The 20,731-nt window shown below is 38.4% G+C and overlaps 1 protein-coding gene across 4 annotated transcripts in view; it reads left to right on the top strand.

Annotated features, from left to right (window-relative positions):
• The window catches only part of ADAMTSL1 (ADAMTS like 1), a 402,391-nt gene that overhangs the window by 367,028 nt on the left and 14,632 nt on the right, over positions 1-20,731 (top strand). For all 4 annotated transcript variants that reach the window (XM_077171393.1, XM_077171394.1, XM_054652544.2 and 1 more), the window contains 4 exons: positions 1,291-1,418; positions 4,818-4,946; positions 9,004-9,183; positions 11,029-11,163. In XM_077171393.1, the coding sequence (XP_077027508.1) occupies positions 1,291-1,418; positions 4,818-4,946; positions 9,004-9,183; positions 11,029-11,163 (572 nt within the window). The remainder of the gene's footprint in view (positions 1-1,290; positions 1,419-4,817; positions 4,947-9,003; positions 9,184-11,028; positions 11,164-20,731) is intronic.

The following is a 20,731-nucleotide window of genomic DNA, read 5'->3' as shown; positions in this document are numbered from 1 at the left end:
CTGTGGACAGATGGATTGGCGCACCAAGCTCGAGATAAAGGAGCAGGAAAGGTCCTTTGTATGCGTCTCCAAGAGGCTTTATTCTGAAGGGGACAAAATACCTCTGAAGGGATGCAGTGACAGTAGAACCAAGAACAGTACAATGATACAACTTATAAAGGGAGGAGGCCTCAGGGGAGCAGACAACACAGGAACAAACCAGGGGAGAACAGAGGAGGAGCACAAGGCGGGATCACATCGCCTCAGAACCAATGAGGGGTACACGGGGAGAAGAACACTCTCCCAAAACCTATAGGAATCCAGAGATTACATAGATGACACAGAGCGTTCTAGAATGAGAGGTTGGGATTCCACTTAAATGACAAGGCAGAGGGCAGGGCTACAATGATAGACATAGAAGGATCGGGAATTAGGGATAGGTATTTGCACTAAGAGACAGGAAAGGGGGCAAACAGCATTGGGCTAAACCAACTGTGAGGGGGTTGCTAGGAACGAACCATTCAAACATACTGAATATATTACAACAATCACCAAAAGGATTACCACAACAAAGATCCATCACCATATACCAGGACCTTATGAGTTATACCACTGCAAAACCAGACAGTGAAAAGAAGCTTTTCATAAGAGCACTAAGACCATATTAATTCTGTTTAACCATAGGCAGTACACTGAGCTCGTGGTAGGGTGCTCTTACTGGAGAGGAAACAAACTGTGGCTTCAGCCCAAGGAGGAGCTGAGAACTCCTCTCTATCTTCACTGATTATTAGGGAAGAATCAAGACTGCTGAGTTTGTACAAGCTGCCCATCAATAAAAGAATCTGAACTTTTCAGGCTTTATTGCTGACCCTGTGGTTCACTTCACTTCTTTCTGCATAGCTTCAGCACGTTTCATGATTTTTCCCTTGCAATATTTGGCTTTATCTTACTATTGCTATTCCTGTGCTGCAGAACTGGAAGACAGCAATGCTGAGAAACTCTTTCAGCATTAGGCACAAGTGGTACAGCAGAGGAGATTTCACTGGGCAGATGTTCTGATTACTAAGCAGTCTTTCTTTTATGCACATATCAGCAGTAGAGGAACTGTGAATGAGACTAAAATTTAATTTAAGTAATCACAACTTACAGTCTCAATATAAGACTTTAAATTTCTTCATAGATTTTTTAATTTAACCTAAAGACCTGGTCTAAGAAAAATACTACCTGAACCTAAAAATTCACAGTATATATGTTCATGTTCACATGGACTAAGAGACTATTACATTTTTATTTCTTTCTGCTTTATGCCAGGTTGCTCCTTCAGCCTGATGACTCCTTGCAGATTCTAGCGCCTGTGGAAGCTGATGTGGGTTTCTATGCTTGCAATGCATCCAATGCCCTGGGATCTGACTCTGTCTCCATTGCTGTCACACTAGCAGGTAATAGTTTCACCTCTGTGATTGCAGGATTGTCTATGTTACTTGTGTGAATCTGGACAGAAGTTGTTTGTGGGGGAAGAGATGGCTGCTAAAGCTATGTAATATGCACCAACAGAAGTACACTGGTGAAAACACAGGGTGTGGGCTCTGCAAAAACCCAAGGCTTTCATAGATAGTTTGTTAGGTTTATGTGTCTCTGCAAGACATCAATGCTTTTTCTTACTTGCATCTGACATGTAAACAGTAAAAACAGTATCCTGGTTATTTTCAGCCTGTAGGGGCAGTGCAGTCCAAGCCTCCCAACTTCTGCGCTTCATTTTAAACATAACACTGATCTCTTCAGTGTAACAGATGGATTGCAGGAGTTACTCAGGTGTACATTAGGCAAGCAAGAAAATTTCCAGAGCTGAATCTTGTACAGGATCAAACACTGTATTGTACTCAATCACAAGCATGGCTGACACTGTTTCAATTGTGGCAAATAGAGGTTCTCAAAAAATTAGATTCCATGTTTTTATTCCTCTAGTAACAGATTCTAAAGTATATCCTGTGCTGGTTTAGAATTCAATTCTAAAGAAAACTCATCCAGATAAAAGCCAGTGGCAAAGGGAGTCAGAAGTGTGAATCCAGCTTCTTTAAGGTTCCCGAGCAGACATGGTCAGCAGGCTCACAGCCACATCAGGACTAGCAGAAGGGTGGAGCAGCAAACATGAATGAAGAGCTGTTAAGAAAGATAGAGGAACAGAACAGACAATGACAGCTAATGATTGTGACAGGGCAGAGAGGTTTTAGAGAAGGAGGATGCTATTTATCACCAAGGCAAAAGTAAACATGCTAAGAATACTGAAAAGCTTATTGATTTACGTACTTATCCATTTCACTGCTTCAGCATGTGGAAATGCTTGGAGGCTTCCAATGCATAGGCAGCAACCATCAGCTGCCATTGTATCCATGTATGACTAGAGGAAGGAATAGCTGTTGATAAGCTTTCATTAAAAAAAAATTACACCAAACACAGAGAAAATTTCAGTTGAGAGAAGCATAAAGAAAATGTAATAAGGCAACAATGGATAGCAGTGAAGCTTAGAAAATCAGTAAATCAACTAGAAAGAGGCTTTGTCTTGTCCTTTAGCAGAGTGGGTGAATCTTCCAGGGCAAAAAGAAAAATCTGCATCAGAGCTACAAATTACCTGTAGGCAAAACTGAAGAGACTGATCCTTTTTACAGTACTACTATCAGAAATAACTTTGCTGAACTCCAGGCAGCAAGGTAGTAGTGCTGCTGTTAGGGTAGTGTCATATTTTAGAAGAAGCAGCCCTCACTAAACCTACTCTGCTGCACCAGCATGAAGCTGAGCATGAGATTAAAAAATCATCGGTCAAAACTGCTCTTCTGTCCACATTGTTTAGTGAGTGTAAAAGCCATAGTTTTTGTACATGTTGTGGCAATAATTTTGTATGACACTGTAAAAATAAAGTGTTAGGTCTACATGTCACACAGGAAGACTTTAGCTTTTTAATTATAATTAATTATCAAAGCTATAATTTAAACATTTAGGTGAACTAACATTCATGCTTCCCAGACTCAAGCAAAACTCCTCTTAGGAACTGGTATACTTTTTCATCTCACATCCAAGGCAAAAAGTTGAACAGCCTATAAAATGAGACCATAAACATCAAAGTGAAATACTGATCAGTTTTTGGAACAAAGTAACAATCTTTTTCCATAATGGGTGTATTTTCTCCAAAAAAACATGGAAAGCTGAGATCATCTTAGAGGAATCAAGAGTGGGGATGAAAGCTTATTTCATTAAAGAATTTTCTGATTCATTTAACACATGCATGGGAAAAAAAGACAGTGGAATATGCTCCTTTTTGTTTTCACAATGGTTTCCTACTCATTTATGAGTTGAACGGCTAAAAGATTTTTAGTCTTGTGGTGGGGTTATGGAAAACAATCAGGAAAATAAAAGGCTGATGGATAGCTGAAAAAATTTTCTTTTCTTTAGACTTTACCAAAAGAATCAAAACTTTTGGAGGTATTCAAACAATAAAATATAGTCTTTTACTTAGCTATTCTTGAGTATTTAAATAATCAAACTAAAAAAATGTAAAGCACAAAAAAAATACCAAACTGATATGACAGGAGTTACAGATGAATGTTATTTTTTAAAAGCCCTGGAAATACAGCTATGTGGAGAGATTTATATTTAAGACTGACTTAAATTTTCAGAACTCTCCATGAGCTCAATGAAATCAAATTATTTTTCTCAGATCCATCTTTTCTTCATTGATAAGTGCCAAATTAACATACAAATAAAGCTAGTGATAGACATTAGCCCGAAACTGCAGCTTTTGGAGTCAAATGAGGATATCTGGTTTTGTATCTGACCACTTATTTCAAATGGGGGGAAAAAGGTGTTTATGGATTTTTGGAAAATTTTGTGTTTGAAAATGCAACACTGAGTAAAAACCACCCAAGTCTCATGTGATTTAAAGCAGTTCTGTTATCTTCTGCTATTCTGGCAATATCCTGACTGCAGAGCACTTGCCCTGAGACAGGGGAGCACCTTAACTCAGCTCTTGTCAGCTCTGCTGCATTAGTGCTCTCAAAGCTAAGCTTAGGTACCCCTGACCTGTTTTGTGAGCCTCCCTTTACAGTAGCCCTACAAAAGGATTTGCAGAAGGTTTCTTGAGCCACTGATGGTGGATAACTTCATAAGTAATCCCTCAAAGACACAACAGCAGCGAAACACCTTGACTTGCTGTCACCAATGTTGAAAGTACACTTTATTGTGGGCAAAGCAGTAGCTGTATTATAGATAAGCCCCTTCCCATCAGATAACCTGTTTTCTGAAATATGTAGTAACAGTGTATAACATTAATTCAGTTTGTATCCCTCATCTTCTTCTGCTGGCCATTATGAGCAATGGTCTTCCCCACCCTGTTGTTTCCGCTGTTGTTTAAGGAAACCATGATCAATGTGTAGAAACAGCTTGCATGTTAGTCTAAACTTTCTGTGCTGTGCTTGTAGCCATCATTCAGGCCCCTGGGGCTGGTCTTTACCAAGGGGGGGTGGTGCACTGCAGCGCCAGGCAAGCATCTCACTGCAGCTCCAGTTGTGCTGGTGTTAATTGATTCAGCTGGTTCTCCTGCAGGTCCATATGGCTTCAATGCTATTCTGCCTCTGCTTCAAGCATGCCTTTTCTTTTTTGAAAACAGCTTTACCCATGGACTTTGGTGACACTGAAATATTGTAAAAAGCAGGTGGTCTTACACTTCATTTTCCCTTCTCCACCTGGTTGTCGTGTCTACTTTCACAAAGAGTGTTCCAGCCTATCTATCCCATTGTGGCGCTGATATGCTTGTTATGATAAACTGTGGTGCTTCTTTTATGCAGGAAAGCCACTGATAAAGGCATCAAGAGCTACCGTGATCAACACTGAATCACCTGCTGTCACTGTTGATATTGGAAGCATGCTGAAAACAATCCAGAAAGCAAATGTTAGCATTAACTGCCAGGTTGCAGGTAAAAAATTATTCTCTCCTGTGCAGGTGCCTTTGGCGATAAATTTCTGTGGGATTCTTTGCTAAATTGCTATCTCCAGTTGCAGCTGAGTGAAATCGCAAGGTTTTCCTAGCTCTTGGACAAACTTCATTGCTTCCATTAATTCTTGTCACAGAACTTGTCTTCCTTTTATCCATGTCAAACAAGGCAAGTGTAGTGGCTTAAGAAGATTGGGCTCAAAAAAAAAAACCCTGAGTCAATGCAACAGGCGTCATTTTAAGAGATACACGGTGTGGTGTGGCTGCAACAAAACTGATACACATGGCTACTGGTTGGGAATGTTCGGTGACAGTATACAAGCATGGACTGACTAATTTTGTCACTGATGGGGATTTTAAAAGTCACTCCAGCTAGTTTCTTATTTTTCTGCCAAACTTATTTTACATTAAAGGCATATTAGCACCTTTTTTTTTCTGTTTTTTTTTCTTTTTTTGTTTTTTCATCTTGGAGTTGCAGGTGTTTAGAGGAATTCTGCTGAAACAGGATTTTCCCTAAAACTGTTTTCCAGTCAGAGACTGAGTATCCCTCAGTCTTACAGTGAAAGTTTGCCTCTTTCCAGTGGTAACCAAAATAGGTTGACGTTATCTGTGTGTGGCAGTCCTATGGCTGTTGGGAATGATGTTGAGATCAGGAGGAGGAGCTGGGAAATCTCCAGAGACCTGGGGCCATACCATGGTTTCATTACACTTTTATGCATAGTATGACACACTCTTGCAATCAGACTGGTGTTCAGTGACTTTCAAGGAAAAAGATGAAAATGATACCTGTTTTTTTTTCCCAGGCCTCACCATGCTGACCTGCATGGACATTGTGTGAAAGAGACTAAACATTACATTAACACCACTTATTTTGTATTTCTCTCTCTAGGTTCTCTTAGCTGCCCAGGCACATAACACACAGATTCAGACAGTTATTGGTGATCTCAGTGTAGCCATTTCTCTTCACCAAAAGCACCATGTAAACAACAACATGTGACTAAATAAAGTTTCTGCAGTATTTATAATATCAGAAAACTACAGGAGGGAAGCACAAAATGGTCAGGGGAACAAATTCGAAGTCTTCTCTGAGAGGAAAATAATCTCTAGCAATTTTGTGAAACTCGCCCACTATGACAACATCCAAAATGGAAAATTTTAGCTGTGTCTTCTTGTCTAATAGAAGGCTTTTTGCTATCTAGTATCTGTATATTGGAGTCTTCTGTGACACAGAAAAAATTTTCTTAAATCCTAATTTTCTCCATGGGTGAAAAAAAAATCTGCTACTGCCTCTACAGAAAATGTTAACTATGGTGACACCAGAGGTTAATGCCCTTGAAATTATCATAAAATCATAAACCCCAAGCTGGGATGTTACAAAAGGAATAAGAGAGTGAGTAATGAGGACAGATATATTTTATGGGCACTAGAATCCTAATTTCATAAAAATAGTGTTAATAATTCAACAGCAATTACAAAAAAAACTACCTTGAGGAATGGTCTAAGAACAGGAACTTCTATCAACTGTCTCGCCTACACCTGGAAAATGAACCAGCTCATAAAATCTGTAACATAGTGTGAGAATAAATGTAATTTTCCTCCTAATGTAAGCACAAACTTTTTGTTTCAGCTTTATGGTTATTCACCTTTTATATAGTTTTGATCACCCTTAGAACAATCAATTCTAAGGATAAGAGTAACATGCACTACTTCTACAGTCAGCAAATGTGTTGTATACTAGTGACTTCTTTCGGGTAGATAAACTTCACATCTGTATAGTTTGCCAAAGCTCCCCAGAAAACATTAACAATGAAATGGCTACTAAATCATAGTGTGCTGTACAGCCTCTGGTAGAGGACCATGTGTGTATTGGATCTGGATAGCTCAGCTCATGTAAAGACACATTTTTACTGAGAGTCAGCAAGACAGCAGAATAGGTACTTACAGGAGAAATATTAAGGATCAGTTATGGTATTCTCTAAAGCTGCATTTTCTTTTCAGAAATATACACTTGCTGCTGACACATGTTGATAAACCTGGAAAAGTTTCTAAAAATAAGAGATAACGGAAGAGTACACAATCAAAGCCTAGGGAGTAATCTTATATTGCTTTTCTATTTCTTAAGACAGGCATAAGCACTGTCGAAGTCTGTCTTCTGAGTTGAAATCTATAGATATTAACTAAAAGACAAGGGCAAATAGAGTCATTCGGGATGCATTAGAGTTTAATTGGCACGTGATGTGATTTATGTCAAGATGAAGCTCTATTTTAGTTTAACCACAAAGACAGTGTCATGGTTTTGATCAAGATTGAAAGCCAACATTATTTCACTTGACATAAAATAATTTCTTTGTCTATAGAGGTGAAGGAATATATTTTTTAACTATTGTTAGGTGATTATTGTCAATTCCAGACTTCTCCAAAACTAATCCTTGGGGAACTCCCACCCAAAAGTCACTCAGGAGTCTTCCAGATGCCTGTGACTGCCAGCTGGAGGATTTGCTCCAAGCCTCAGAAAGCCAGTAGCATTTTTGGTGTGGGTAACTTTACTGCTGTGAACCATTTCACTTAAAAATAGGATGTGAGAGCAACATCAGCATCACTAGGGAGCTTTCTGTTGATTTCAGTGCTTAAATTGTGCAGATATTCATTTGCATACCAGAAACTTCAAGCAATATGGCCCAGACTGTTACTGAAAATACAGTTTGACATGTAAGAAAGAACCAGTTTTTAAAATCTAGTTTGTAGGGAATTGTGCAATGCTGAAATGTCATGTGCAATTAGTGACTGTCGAGTCAGAACAGGTTTGGAAGGGTGGCTTAAAATATGTTACCTTCCTGTCCTTTACCTCCTTGTATCTTTGTTACTCTAATTTGCAGTTCTCTCAGTTCTCCTAAACAGTCCTTTTCTCTGTATTTCACCTACATGCTGAAGGTTTTATTTTCTAGTTCTTGCCTTGATTTATGGCCCGTGTTTATTCATCAGCTATACCAGATTGTGAGATATTATTCACCATTTCAAGAATGTTGTGGCATTGGAAACTAGTCACCACTGTTAGGAACTTGTATTGCAATGATTCCTTTCTCCCTGAGCCACTGGTTTAGCAAAATTATGTTAATTAGCTTACAAAATTCTGCTTACTAGTATTCCAGGTAGGCTTTTTGTGCTGGATACATACACGTGGATGGAGGGGAAAGCTGAAGAAGAGTAGACTCGGGTAATTACTCACTACCTAAAGTCTTGCCTGCCCAGGAAAGTGAGTTCTGTTTCCAGCTGGCACCTCTCAGACTCTGAGTCTCTGTGATACTTCTGCAAGGGAAGCCCTCAGCCCTCTGTCCTCTGGCACCCGCCATCACCCAGCAGAGGCCCTTGAGAGGCTCTTGCTACCCCTTGCAGCAGTGATGCGACACAATGTGTTTGCTCATCCCTGTGCTGGCTGCCTCCTGCTCCCATCTCAAGGCTATGTGTGTCACTAAAGGTGGGAGCTCAAAAGAAAATAAAACTGCTGCTCATTGACATACACTGCTCATCTTCCCCAAAGTAAACTGCAGGAACAGCTGTACCTGCAAATCTCCTGTTAGTGTGGAAACACTGAAGGCAGGGGAAGGACATGCTTGTAGAATGCAATTAGAAAAACGTTTTTGTAGCATTGGTGTAGGCAATTTTGTAGGCAGAGTCTTCTAAATCTAAGAATCTTTCTTAGATTTAACAGCAATACCTCAACATTAAGGGGATCTCACTTCTAACCCCTGTTTCTTCTGCTGCTAGTGAAATGCAGAGGAATCGGCCTTTATAGACTAGGTCTATCTGAGTAGCTGCCTGTGAGAAGAAAATTAGTTGTGTCTGTCTCTGTATTTTTATTTAGTTGTTTTATTTGAGTCACTGCTCTAAATGACTATGGCCGTATGAAATATTCCTTGACCCTTCCTCTTTTTCTTTAGCCTTCACTCAGTACTTCTCATCTCTTCTTGAACTACTAGCCTTACAGGTATTTTTGCCTTGTAATACTTGTATTAGTTACACTTTGCCAATGTTTTTTCCAGGTGTTCCTGAAGCAAAAGTTACTTGGTTTAAGAACAAGGTCAAGCTATCCTCTACTCACCATGTGCATAATGGGTTGCTGTTAATAGCAAATGTTTCTCTATCAGATCAAGGGTTATACTCCTGCAAGGCGTCCAATCCCCACGGGGAAGTAACTGAAAGCTCCCAGCTGTTGGTTCTTGGTAAGTCTGGGGGTATTTTGGTATTTTGGACTGGCAACAGCAGTAATGTGGCTACTGGCACATCCAGATGACAGAACTAATTCATTGTTGTGGAAAGAGGAAATGGCATGCAGGGACCCCTGCTCTAAAGAAAGCATCAGTCTCCTTTTGTACTCTGGGCAGCATCAGCTTAAGCAAGGTGGTGGTAAAAGGAAAGTGGATAAGGAGAAAACATCTAAGGACAGAGATTGCACCTCCCAGTCCCAAGATACTCTCTCAGAATTGCTAGGTAAGAAAAGCATTTATTGACCATGTCTTAAAAGTGACTATCTTAAAACGAGAGCGATGGCATTTTTCCCTGTGAAGTGTTCTGTCTCTGCTGAGCAGTCTTCCCATTCAAGGCTGTGTGATACTGACACACTTCACAAAGGTCCGTAAAATCAGTGTGCTTCTAAAAAGCACATCTCAAGTTCTGTGAATGGTGAATTTTATTTTCCCCGTGTTTTTAAACACCAGACAGAAAGCCCATCTGGATGATTTGAAAGAGAGTGGCAGCTGTGAGACGTGAGTGGAAGTGATACCTGGTGGAAACTGGAATTGTGCAAAAGGCAGTTGTGGGAAAGGCGTTTCCTTTCCTAGTAACTCATCTTCTATAATTTCTGCCTGCCTGGCAGCTGACTGATCCAGACAGACTTTTTAAGGACTTCAGTAGTGCATTTGGTGGTGAAGTCTCAAATTTTGAAACCTATTGCTCACAACTGGGGCAATACCATTAGAGCATCCACTACAGCTCTCAGCTTTCATAACTAGTGAGCTTCCAGAGGATGTATAACAGTGAGATTTTCACAGACAGTACTAAAATGAAGGTTCAAACTTTTCTCCTACTAATCCAGACTGACTCTAGAATCTCAGTCTAAAAAAATAATCTGGAAAAAAAATCAGCTGAGTTTCAGCCTATAAATAAATACTCCCAGATGATCTCTAAATCCTTTTCTGATCATTATAGATGGCTTAGCTTTTAAAGATGGTAAATTACTGTGAGTTATGCAAGCTGCTTATGTTTGTAAGCAAATTACATTTTTAGCTCCTTGATGGAACAGAACAGTTCAGGTATCCTTGAGCTGTACTCCTGGTGCTGAGTGATATCAGCAGTAGAAAACTTGCGTAATGGGTGCCGTGATCTAATTGAAAGGGGATGAATCCACTGTTCATTTTGATCAAATATCACATCATTTTCATGACAAGCAGAATTGGGAATGCTAGGCATCACCTCAATTTTTAAAATAGCATTGTGATTAGTAAACAACTAAATCCTGCAGTTCTCAACATAGACTGATCCTCTTGAACTCTGAACTCTTAGTCCTTTGGAGTTCTGCCTAAGTATACCACAGGATCTGGCAGCATTATAACTATATTTAATTAGGGCTTGATCCAAGTTGTAGCAGACACTAGAAGTTTTTCATTAATTGTCATGAACATTTCCTTTGGCCTCTACGCTGTATACATTTGCTTTTTCTTCCAAGCTGCTGTATCTCCAGATACCATATAACTCTGTCACATATGAATAGGGACAACCAGAATGCTGTGGTAACCTTCGAAGATGATTTCTTTCAGTTTGTGGTCACATTGATACAGATGTTATTTTAATAATTTCTCCAGCACCTTACCTCACATGAGGCAAAGTTTCAGTAGTTGTCCAAAGTTGCTTAATCTGCCCCTCTGAAATGGCAATGTTGCAGCACAATGAAAATTGCAGCAATATCTGGGGAGGGGGAGGTGGGAGGGGTAGTGGGAGAAGAGGAGCAGGATCTATATCCCAAGATGTTTTCTGCTATAGTGTTGCTCATTCTCCCAATCTGTTACCAGAGCCTCCACGACCTCTTCCTTACCTAGAAGACTTGACAGCAGTGCTTAGCAGTGCTGGGCCCAGCACCCATTCAGTGCTGACTTCTCCTTCAGGAACAAAACTGACTGTCAGTCCAGGGAGCTCTGCTCTCATAGGTAAGTCAAGTGCTTTAAGATTTTTAGATTTTAAAGTCTTTAGAGTTTATATTACAGTTACGCATCTGGTTAACCTTTACATTAATGATTTGGTTATCCAGACATGGGCACTGAGACAAAAGACATCAAACCAATGGTTTGTTGTGAGTCATAATCACTGCCAAATACTTTTTAGACCTCAGAAATTTATTTTTAGAAAGAAGGTCCTTTAATTAGTCCAAATCTGCATGCAGAATAAGGGGTCCATGGTGCCACCCTTTATATATATACAGCACCCTGTAAGAAGCAGTTCCTGCCCTGGGGGGGTGGAATTATTCAACACAAAGGCATGGCAGACCAGAGTGCTACTTGATCTAAAAGAAGAGACATTGGTGGTTCTGTTTTAATTTTTCTTCTACATTTGAGTAGTTGCCCCTTTCCATATGCCTGCTACTCATGTTATATATCCTTCTTCAGACCCTTTCCCACAGTTTTGTCTATCTCTCTCTACATGTTTTGATCTTGCAAGCTCTCTGTTTTAATCTGTTCATTTTATTTCTCTTTTTTATTTCACACAATCAGTGGTTTGCATTCATCCCAAATGAATGCTTTTCTTCTTTTCATCCTTTTCTGCCTTCCATATAGCTTTACCCTCTTTACACAGCAAGTTTTCTTGTAAACTCTAAACTCCTGTAAACTCCTTTCAGATCTGTGGATGTGATTTGTTTTCCAAGAGATTATCATTCTTTTCTAAATTTCAGGGTTTATTTGTTTTATGATTTCATTTCACAGGCTGCTTTGAAACTCTATTAATTGTCAGGCTCAGATTGGCAAACAGCTTCCCTAATGAACACATTACTGCATACCATGAAAACGTGTCAAGCCCTACAGCTTCAGAACTATCTTTTCTCCTTTTGGGGGAAGGGATCTGAAACTTGTAGCAGGGGTTCTGCAGATGTGATGTCCTGAGTGTTAATAGATCTCTGTACTTTCCAAAGCATTCTTTCCTCACATTTAATAGCAATTTTGAGATTTTATTTTCACAGTGGAGACATTCTATTTATGTGATTAGTTTTGTGTGGTTTACTTTTCCAAGTATCTGCATACATCTGCATACATTTGCAATGGCTTTTAGCCTGCAGCTCTGGATTACATTTCTGCTTGCACAAAAACTGCATTGAAATAGTCCTCAGTGGGGAAGATATCATAGGTATTTACTAGCATTGAGTAAATCATTTTGAGTATGGTTTTATTGTGCTCACTGATTTAAGACTGGGTCATACTCCTGTTTCATCCATTCCCTCTCAGATTTCCAAAAAGAGGACTTTAGGAGTTTCAGGCAGTTTTTATTGTTTAAAAGAAGTAATTGAATGACAAACGGTTTTCTGCCCTGCCTGTATACAACCACGTCCAGATCAATTTCATTTGGTCATGTTGCTCTGTACCCTGCTGTTTCACTTCATGGGCAAGGAAATTCCATGGATTGTAATTGCAAAATAGCAATCCAGCAAACCAATTCTTGAGGCAGTTCCCACAACTTCACTGGAGTTTTACTGGTTTGAATTTGAGCCTTGTTATTATTCAAACCTAGCAAAATCTTCTGAGATATTTTTTCTAACAAAACATCAGCATGGAATGGGCTATCCAGTCAATTAGAAAATTGTCCATTGATTCTTTCCATTCTACTACCCACCCAATCAACTTTAACCCTGCTAAGCCTTTCATCATTTATTATGCTGAGGTGTTGGCTCTACATTCTCTGAATGTCCTGTATAAGAACTTTGGGTATATAAATTGCTATGTGTGAGATCCCTTGTTTGTGCTACTGTTAGGCACCAGTATCTCTTGGGACTCAAAAGGTATTCAATTTGACATGTATTTGGAAATCTAGGCATATGAAGAATTGTTGAGTAGTGAAGGAAAACAGGATATGTGCAAAGGAACAAAGTGAAATGTGAAGAAAAGGAGTGATAAGTAAGCTCTGGGTGAACATTTTATTTTACTGGAGTTAAAGACAACAGAGGTGAAAAATTATGTTAGAAACCTGGATGAAGTCATGCATCGGTTTGCCAGAGGTTAAGAAAAATGGGAGCAAAAATTCATTAATCACTGATTTCATGCCTTGGGGGTTAAAAAATGCAAACAGCAAATATTAATACAGTAATGGAAATCTAAAGCTGCAGATGAGAACTTGCTAGGAAATTAACATCTGCATCAAATATTTAAAAATTGATAAACTGAGCTGCAAGGCAATAAATAGAACTTCCAGGTTATTATACATGCTATACATTATCTTTTACAAAGTGGATTTGTGCAATGCTTCCACCATCATTTCAGCCATGTAAAATTATTAACTTGCTGTCTGGAATCATCTCCTAGGGGTTTCTTCTACTTAAATTTCAAGGGGGTTGCTGAAGATAAAGATCAGTGTCATAACACACAGATATCTGGTTTGGAGGTTTTTCTTCAAGAGTCATCAAGAAGTCATTTATGTCCCTTCACAATAAAAACAGAGGAAACTATCTGTTAAAACACCCATGCCTTGCCCAGCAGAGTCAGCAACATTTTTATCTTATATACTTCTTTTGCTTCTAAAGTTTTGATATTCTAGGCCCAACTCATCATCCAGTTGAAGAGTGTGATGTAGATGGTGGCTTGCACAGAGAGATGCTTACCCTGCTCCTTCATGAATGTTGAAAATGTGCAGAGTACTGCAGTCCCCCCCAGTCCTCTCATTCATTGTCAGGTTGTGTAGTAGTCACTTGTCTTTATCTGCAGATCACACAGCTGAAAGACAGGACTATCTCCAAAGCAGAGCTAGAACACCCATGAGCTTGGAAATATTTCTGGGTTTTATAGTATTGCAAATTTATAATCAATGATGAGCCATAGACTGTCATGCACATTCTGATGTTCTTGGTTCATGGCAGACACACAAAAAGACTTTACATATACATAAGATAAAACTCAGTTGATTTCTGAAGGGACACAAATTTACATTTCTCTGGAAACTTTTCACATTAGGTCTTAAACTTATTAATGTTTCTGTCTTTGAGACTTTTTAAATTTTGATTACATTTTTCCTGAATGTTGGTGATGAAAATGTTATCAGGAGCACCACTCTTTTCACCTCAGAAAAAGTATTTTGTTTGTCACCTGATAAAAATTTTTGAGTTTTAAAAATATTCATGACCATTTGACCTCTGTCAATTCTGATAACTTCATGGTGCTATCTTTTGGAATTATAGGAACATACTAAGCTCATGTATTTTCAGTAGTTTATCAATGCTACAATTTTTTTACCAAGTCCTTAGACACATTTCCATGAATCTTAGCTCTGTAAATGTTAAAAGTGGCAGAAACCAAGCTTGTAGGATCCAGTGTTCCTGACCTCTAAAACTCCTGCAGAAAAGGCTTTGGGCCTGTCAAGAATATGTGCTTTCATTTGGGTTCAAGCTTGTTATTTCCTGTATTTGAATATAATTCAGTAGAAAACTGAGGATCTTCCAAATCCTCGTGGAGATTCACTAAAACTTCTCATATATATTGTGTTATTATTGGAGACCAATAATCAGCAGACTTGGCAAAAGACACAAAATATGATTTTAAAATATGTCCTTGTTTCAGCACTGAAAAATACTGAACGTGTTGTAATTGTTTGTACAGTGAAAGCTGAAGCTTTAATAACCCTGACATCTATACATTAGTTACATTTAAGTAAGAGTTTTGCAGGAACATTGGAAAAAGTTTCAGAAATGAATACTTCTAGGAATATGAACATGTAGTACTCCCTGTAAAATTTCAGACTGAAGTAAAGAAGGCAGAAGAAAAATGGTATTGTTGGGAATCTGATAATATGAATAAATGGGGAAAAGCCTAGGCAATTATTTGAACTCTGGTTCCCATCCCTCCTTACTTGTAAGGGATACTGAAAATTACTCTGAAGTTAGATCACAAAGTGTATTTTTCTATGACCAGAAAAGTACAATCAGTTGTAAAAAAAAAAAAAGGGAATACTGCTGCACTGTATTTATAGTGTTCTCCTTGATTACTTCCAAATTTACTCACTTCACAAATTAGAACGTGATTTTACTGTCAGCACTGCAAACATAGTCCTAAAAAGCAGGTTTCATTCTGGTTTTATATATTATCCCAAATGACCACAGAATTAGAGCAGTTTTGCTGTCAATTTCACTACTGCTTCAGAAGATGACCAGCTGCACAACAAAGTCTTGTTCTGCAAATACCAATATTTAAAATGCAGCTCTTTCTAAGACAAAGCGATAAAAACTTTTTCACTCAAAAGGTACAAAGGATTTCTCTGTACCAAATTTAATGTATTTCATTCTCATTTTTATTTTACTGGCAGTGGCATATCCCACTCATTTTCCAGTAGAATTGCTTAGGTTCCCAGAAGACGACCCAGAAAGCAGAATCAAAAAAGAGTCACCTTCCTTGGAATGGTCAGCCTTCTGAGTTTGAATAAATTACATATTTAAGAGGTCCAACTGCCTTGGTGCCAAAGCCCAGAGTTCAGGGCGGGGGTCAGGTTTTTTTATTATTTCAGGCTAGTACTGACTAGCTTCTGACTAGTACTTGCCAGTAGGCTTAAGGGTTATCTAGACATGATAGCAGACAGAAAAATTAACCTAGACGTTTCTGTATGTTCTTGATGAATTATAGTGAGCCAAATGTACAGCTGACTAATTTAGGAGAAGAACTAGATCAGATAGATAGACTAATGTCAGGATCAAACTCTTTCAAGCAGAGCCAGAGAAGTCAATGCTGCAATTGCTTGCTAAGTGTTGTGCCACAACATCTGGCTCCATAGGACTGACACTTGTTCAAAAATCAGTGTGAAAAGCAATAAATTATCCCAATAAACACAACTGATCTCATCAGTACAAATTTCTTCAGTTTGCTGATATACTCAAGAGCAAGAGTATGTTTTCTTGTAGTTCCACTTTCCTCTTCCCATCTTTACCATGAGCCTGTTTTTAATTTTCCTATATTTTGGAATTATTGCTGAATTAAAATTTGAAGAAGAAATGCAAAATAATTTGCAATCTGCACAAAGCTGGCAAAAATAAAATTTGTGAGTAATTGCAGCTAAGGTGGTGTCTGTGCTCCCCTTAAGGAAAAAGACAGCTGCAGAAGCTGTGCATTAGGATTCAGATAAAATCATGAATATCCGAGAAGGTATTTTGCACTATGTAATTTTTTCCCTCCTCATTCTCTGTAATAAATTGGCCATCATGTTTGAAAATAAGTTGTAAGAATATTTTTTAGCAACTTTATTTGATAAACATTATGTCTAGTGTGATGAGGATTAAGTACCAGGTACATTCATGGGATAGCCTTAATTGTGTCATCTGTTTCTTTCAATTTTTGTCTCGGTGAAAAGTCTGTATGTGTGAGAATTCCCAAGTAGGTAGATGACCTTTCTGTATAGACTAGAATTAAAATTAAGATCAGGAAAATGTGCCATTATCTTTGCATTTAATTGCCTGATAATATACTATCACATTGATTACATCCTAAATATTGTACAGAGTTCACAGAGTGTTGCACGATCTTCCTTCTACATCAGAGTACAGCAGACTATGTCAGACTACACTGTAGGATTGCATTGAAATGTGTGGCTTTTCTTTTGCATATACACACCATGTACATTTTGGGTTAAAAATTACATGATGATAACCTCTGAATGGTTGAAAATTTTGACTACATTAGAACGGTGTTTGTTTTTCAGGCAATCAGACACTAGTCCAGCCACTGCCAAGCTCTGAACACAGGATCAAAAGAGTGATGTCCTCTAGGCAATCTGCTGCTTTGAGTTTTTTCCTGCCTGCTGTTTTGTGCCATGAATGATCTAATCTGACAACAACTGATCTATAGTAGGGGTCAAAAATGCTTCCATATAAAATAATATCACTCTGCTGAATTTTGAGTTTGTTGTAAGAGTTGCAGCCCTTGAACTTTTGTCTCTAAGCTTTATCTGAATCACTGACCTAAATTTTTTTCTAATAAAAGTAATGCAGAGTTCCACTGAGAAAAAACATTGTGGCTACATAGAAGTATCAGACTTGCTGAGGGTGTCCTGATATGGAGACCTCCCCTTCTGCCAGCTTCCTTCACATAAATGATCTTTTAGACTCTTGCAAAATTTGAGAATTATTCTAGAGTAAGTATTAAGGGGGTTTGAAATGCTATGGGATTTCTGACATGATGACTAGAGGACTTCTCTACCTCGTCTGCTCTGCATTTTTTATTTTCCAAGTGCCACCTGAGATGCTGTTTCAAAATGTAGCAAGTTTATATTGGGTTATGAAACAAAGAAAAACTTCTACAGCAGCGCTGACATTTACCACTTGATAATTGCATTATGTGCCAGCTCTTGCTCTATCTTTTGTTGAACTCCTTGTGCTGTACTGTTGTTCAGTGCTTGTTCCATGAGTCTCATCTGATTGCCATTTTTCTCCCATAAATGGACACTTAACCTGGAGCTGTGGCAGTGGTGGGGTAAAAGTTTACAGTTTAACTCCTTTTGTGTTTTGTCATGAACTTAATAAGTTAATGGCAGAACTAAGAACTATCAAAGTTAGCTTAGGTGGTCATTTAAGTATGCTGTATCCATTATTGTAGGCTTTGATTTTTGATTTGCTGTTGCAGATTGTGTTCAGAACAGTCCTTATTAATACATGATTCTCGGTGTGTAGGATTTCTGTTGTCAGACTAAGTTTTAGGAAACAGTATTTACTACCAGAGCTTGAAAATTCCCTTGCTTTTTAATGGCCCCACCATGTGTCTGTGTATTTGGGAACACTTTTTACAGCCACTGTGGGGCTGGGAATGAGCCTGACTCAGTTTTGGTTGAATACCAGGTATATTTGCAATGCAATGTAAGTGATACCTAATAATGACAACATGTGTGGCATGTGTTACCTTGGGTAACCAGTTGAGGTGTTTTGAGAACTGTTAAAACCCATGTCTATGTTTAGTATAGTATGTTTCAACTGCACCTTTGGAGCCATAAATAGTTATTTAAATACCTTCTTTTTTTTTTTTCTTTTTTTTTTTTTAAAGTGCTACTGTTATCAACTCAATTGGCTTATTTCAAGAATTCCTAAATATTTCATTTTCCTTGTCTAGCATAAATTCATGTTATTTACATTCCCTTAAAAAATTATAAGTAAAAGTTTTATTTATAAAAATATTAATTCTTTCTTTAGGGTTTTTTTCAGATTCCATTGCTTTTTGTAAATTTTATTTCATTCAGTGTGTGAAGGCAATGAGAAACAATTTGCATAATAGCAAACAGTTAAGTGTCTGTCACTTTATAGTATATTGAAAGATCTTTCCCCATAAGAGAAACTACAAAGAGATGTCTCTTAGTTTTGCCTCTTCAGCAAAACAGGTATTACATACATATGACTTTCAGACATGGTCTTACCTCCCTTCAGTTGGTTTAAAAGTTGAATACATCCTATCAATTTTTCATCCTTTTGTTAGATACAGGATGGAATTGAATTTTAACTCCATTCCATTTAATGTGCATTTCTCATTTCAGTCAGCTAAGGAGAAAATAAGCCCTGACAGGAAACTGGGAAACTGTTTCCCACTACCAGTGATCACCTACATAGTGTGAACACAGTAGCACAGTGTCAGCCACAACACAGTAGTTCAGCACCACACTTGTAATCTATTCAGATTGGTATCTGGCTTCTCCACAGTTTGTTCAAAGCAGTTTACTTCATCCTTAATCTGGTTTCTATTTTGAAAGCATACTTTATTTCCTTAAATGTAGAGTTTAGAGTGGAAATACTGTCGTGTTTCAAGTCCTGTAGCAGCATTACATTTATTGCTTTAATACCATTAGTAATCTGCATTAAATTATTCCTGGAAGATAAGAAGGAGATATTGATGGAACATGTGATTTTATTGTGCTCTAGCTCTCACTTACTATGCAAAAAATATTATCCACAGCCTATGAATCCACATGGGGCTTGTATAGGAGATGTCACTTGTGAAATGTGAGTGATAAGTATTAGTAAAGTTTTACTGTTAAGTAATAATTACGCACTGGTAGTGCATATCTAGGCAATAGCTTTGGGGAGTTTTCCCCCATATTACTGATTACTGGCTGTTCCTTCAGTTAATATTTTATATATACATTTTGGAAGAAGAAATACTATGTAAGACTAGTAAAATAGTCAGTACTAAGATGGTAGTGTTTTTCCTAACAATATTTTTTTTAAAGAAGAACAGCATGAACCAGGACCATCTGCATGCTGAATTCAGGTTGATCTCATCTGTGTGTAGCATCAGGCTGACCTTTCTGCTTTCTGCATTTACCCTCTGCAGAGTCTTGCAAATGCAAACAATAAAACTGGGCTCACAGCATGCCTGCTTTAATTGTCGTGGCTGTATGCTGACCTGTGGAAATCGCTACACTAGTCTTAAAGGACAAATAAACTACAAAAGAATTGGAATAATCTAGGCAAAAGCCATAGAGCCACTTTTAAGTTTGTCCATTTCCTCTATATTCCTTTGTCTTTCATTGTTTTTACTTAGGCAGCCTTTAAACTATAAGGCTAAAACCTTTCATGTCACTCACTTACTTGAGAATTATTGTCTTGGAAACTGCAAAAGTTATTTTTCAGCACAGAAGTGGAAAAAAAATGAAACAGCAGGAATAAATAGAAAAATTTATCCCTTACAAAATTAGGACAGGGAATGAGCAGCAGAGAATGCTGTGTCGTTGTTGTCAGGAAGGGAGTGCTGGGTAGAGATAACTGCCAAGGATAAAACTGCATTAGGCCTTGCCAAAGAAATAAAAACAAATAGTGGACTCTTCACCCCTATAAATACAAGTGAAAAAAGGGAAGAGGTGAAATCACTGGGGGCAATCTGCACTCTGTCTTTCTGCCTTTTTATTCCCCCTTTTTCCTTATTTTTAAAAATTTATTTGCGTTTACTAGTTCATTTCCAGTACAACTTTGTCATTGTCACTGCAGAGTCTACTGTGGACACGTCAGTCTTTTGCCAGGGAGCCCTTGCTCTCTGAAATACCAGTTTCACAGAGTGAATGAGTCCCAGTGGGCAGCTGTATCCAGCCCACACCCTTCCCCACTGTGCATAGGGGCAGGGTTTGACAGCAACAGGGAACCAGCAAAGACTCATGTAGCCACTGCTTCAGTGAGAGCTCCAGTGGCAGACAGTTTCTCCCCAGTGTCTGGATCTACCCCTCAGCATGAAAATGGCTGGGGCATACCACAGGTCACCACTGGCATCTTCCACCTTGTGTGAGACCTTCTGCTTTATAAGCAAGAGAACTTCAGTTTTGCTGGGCAAGAGAGTATCTTCTGTCATAGGAATAGTGTGGTTGGAGGTATGATTCCTAGCAAAAAAAAGCACAAAAGTAAGGACTATAGTAACCCAGTCCCCTAGTGTTATTTTACAGGTATAACCAAATTCAAAAGGGTCACAAGAGTTCCTAAATGAAGTAACGAGTTCCTTAAGTCGAGGATTTGGTCTTAATGATGTTTGAAAATCAAACTCTTCAACCTTCCTGAGCAGATTAATGGCA

Source organism: Agelaius phoeniceus, chromosome Z (genome assembly GCF_051311805.1).
Source record: "Agelaius phoeniceus isolate bAgePho1 chromosome Z, bAgePho1.hap1, whole genome shotgun sequence".
In the NCBI taxonomy this organism is placed as follows: Eukaryota; Metazoa; Chordata; class Aves; order Passeriformes; family Icteridae; genus Agelaius; species Agelaius phoeniceus.
The sequence above is the reverse complement of the archived record's forward strand: the minus strand, read 5'-3'. Positions and strand labels throughout refer to the sequence as shown.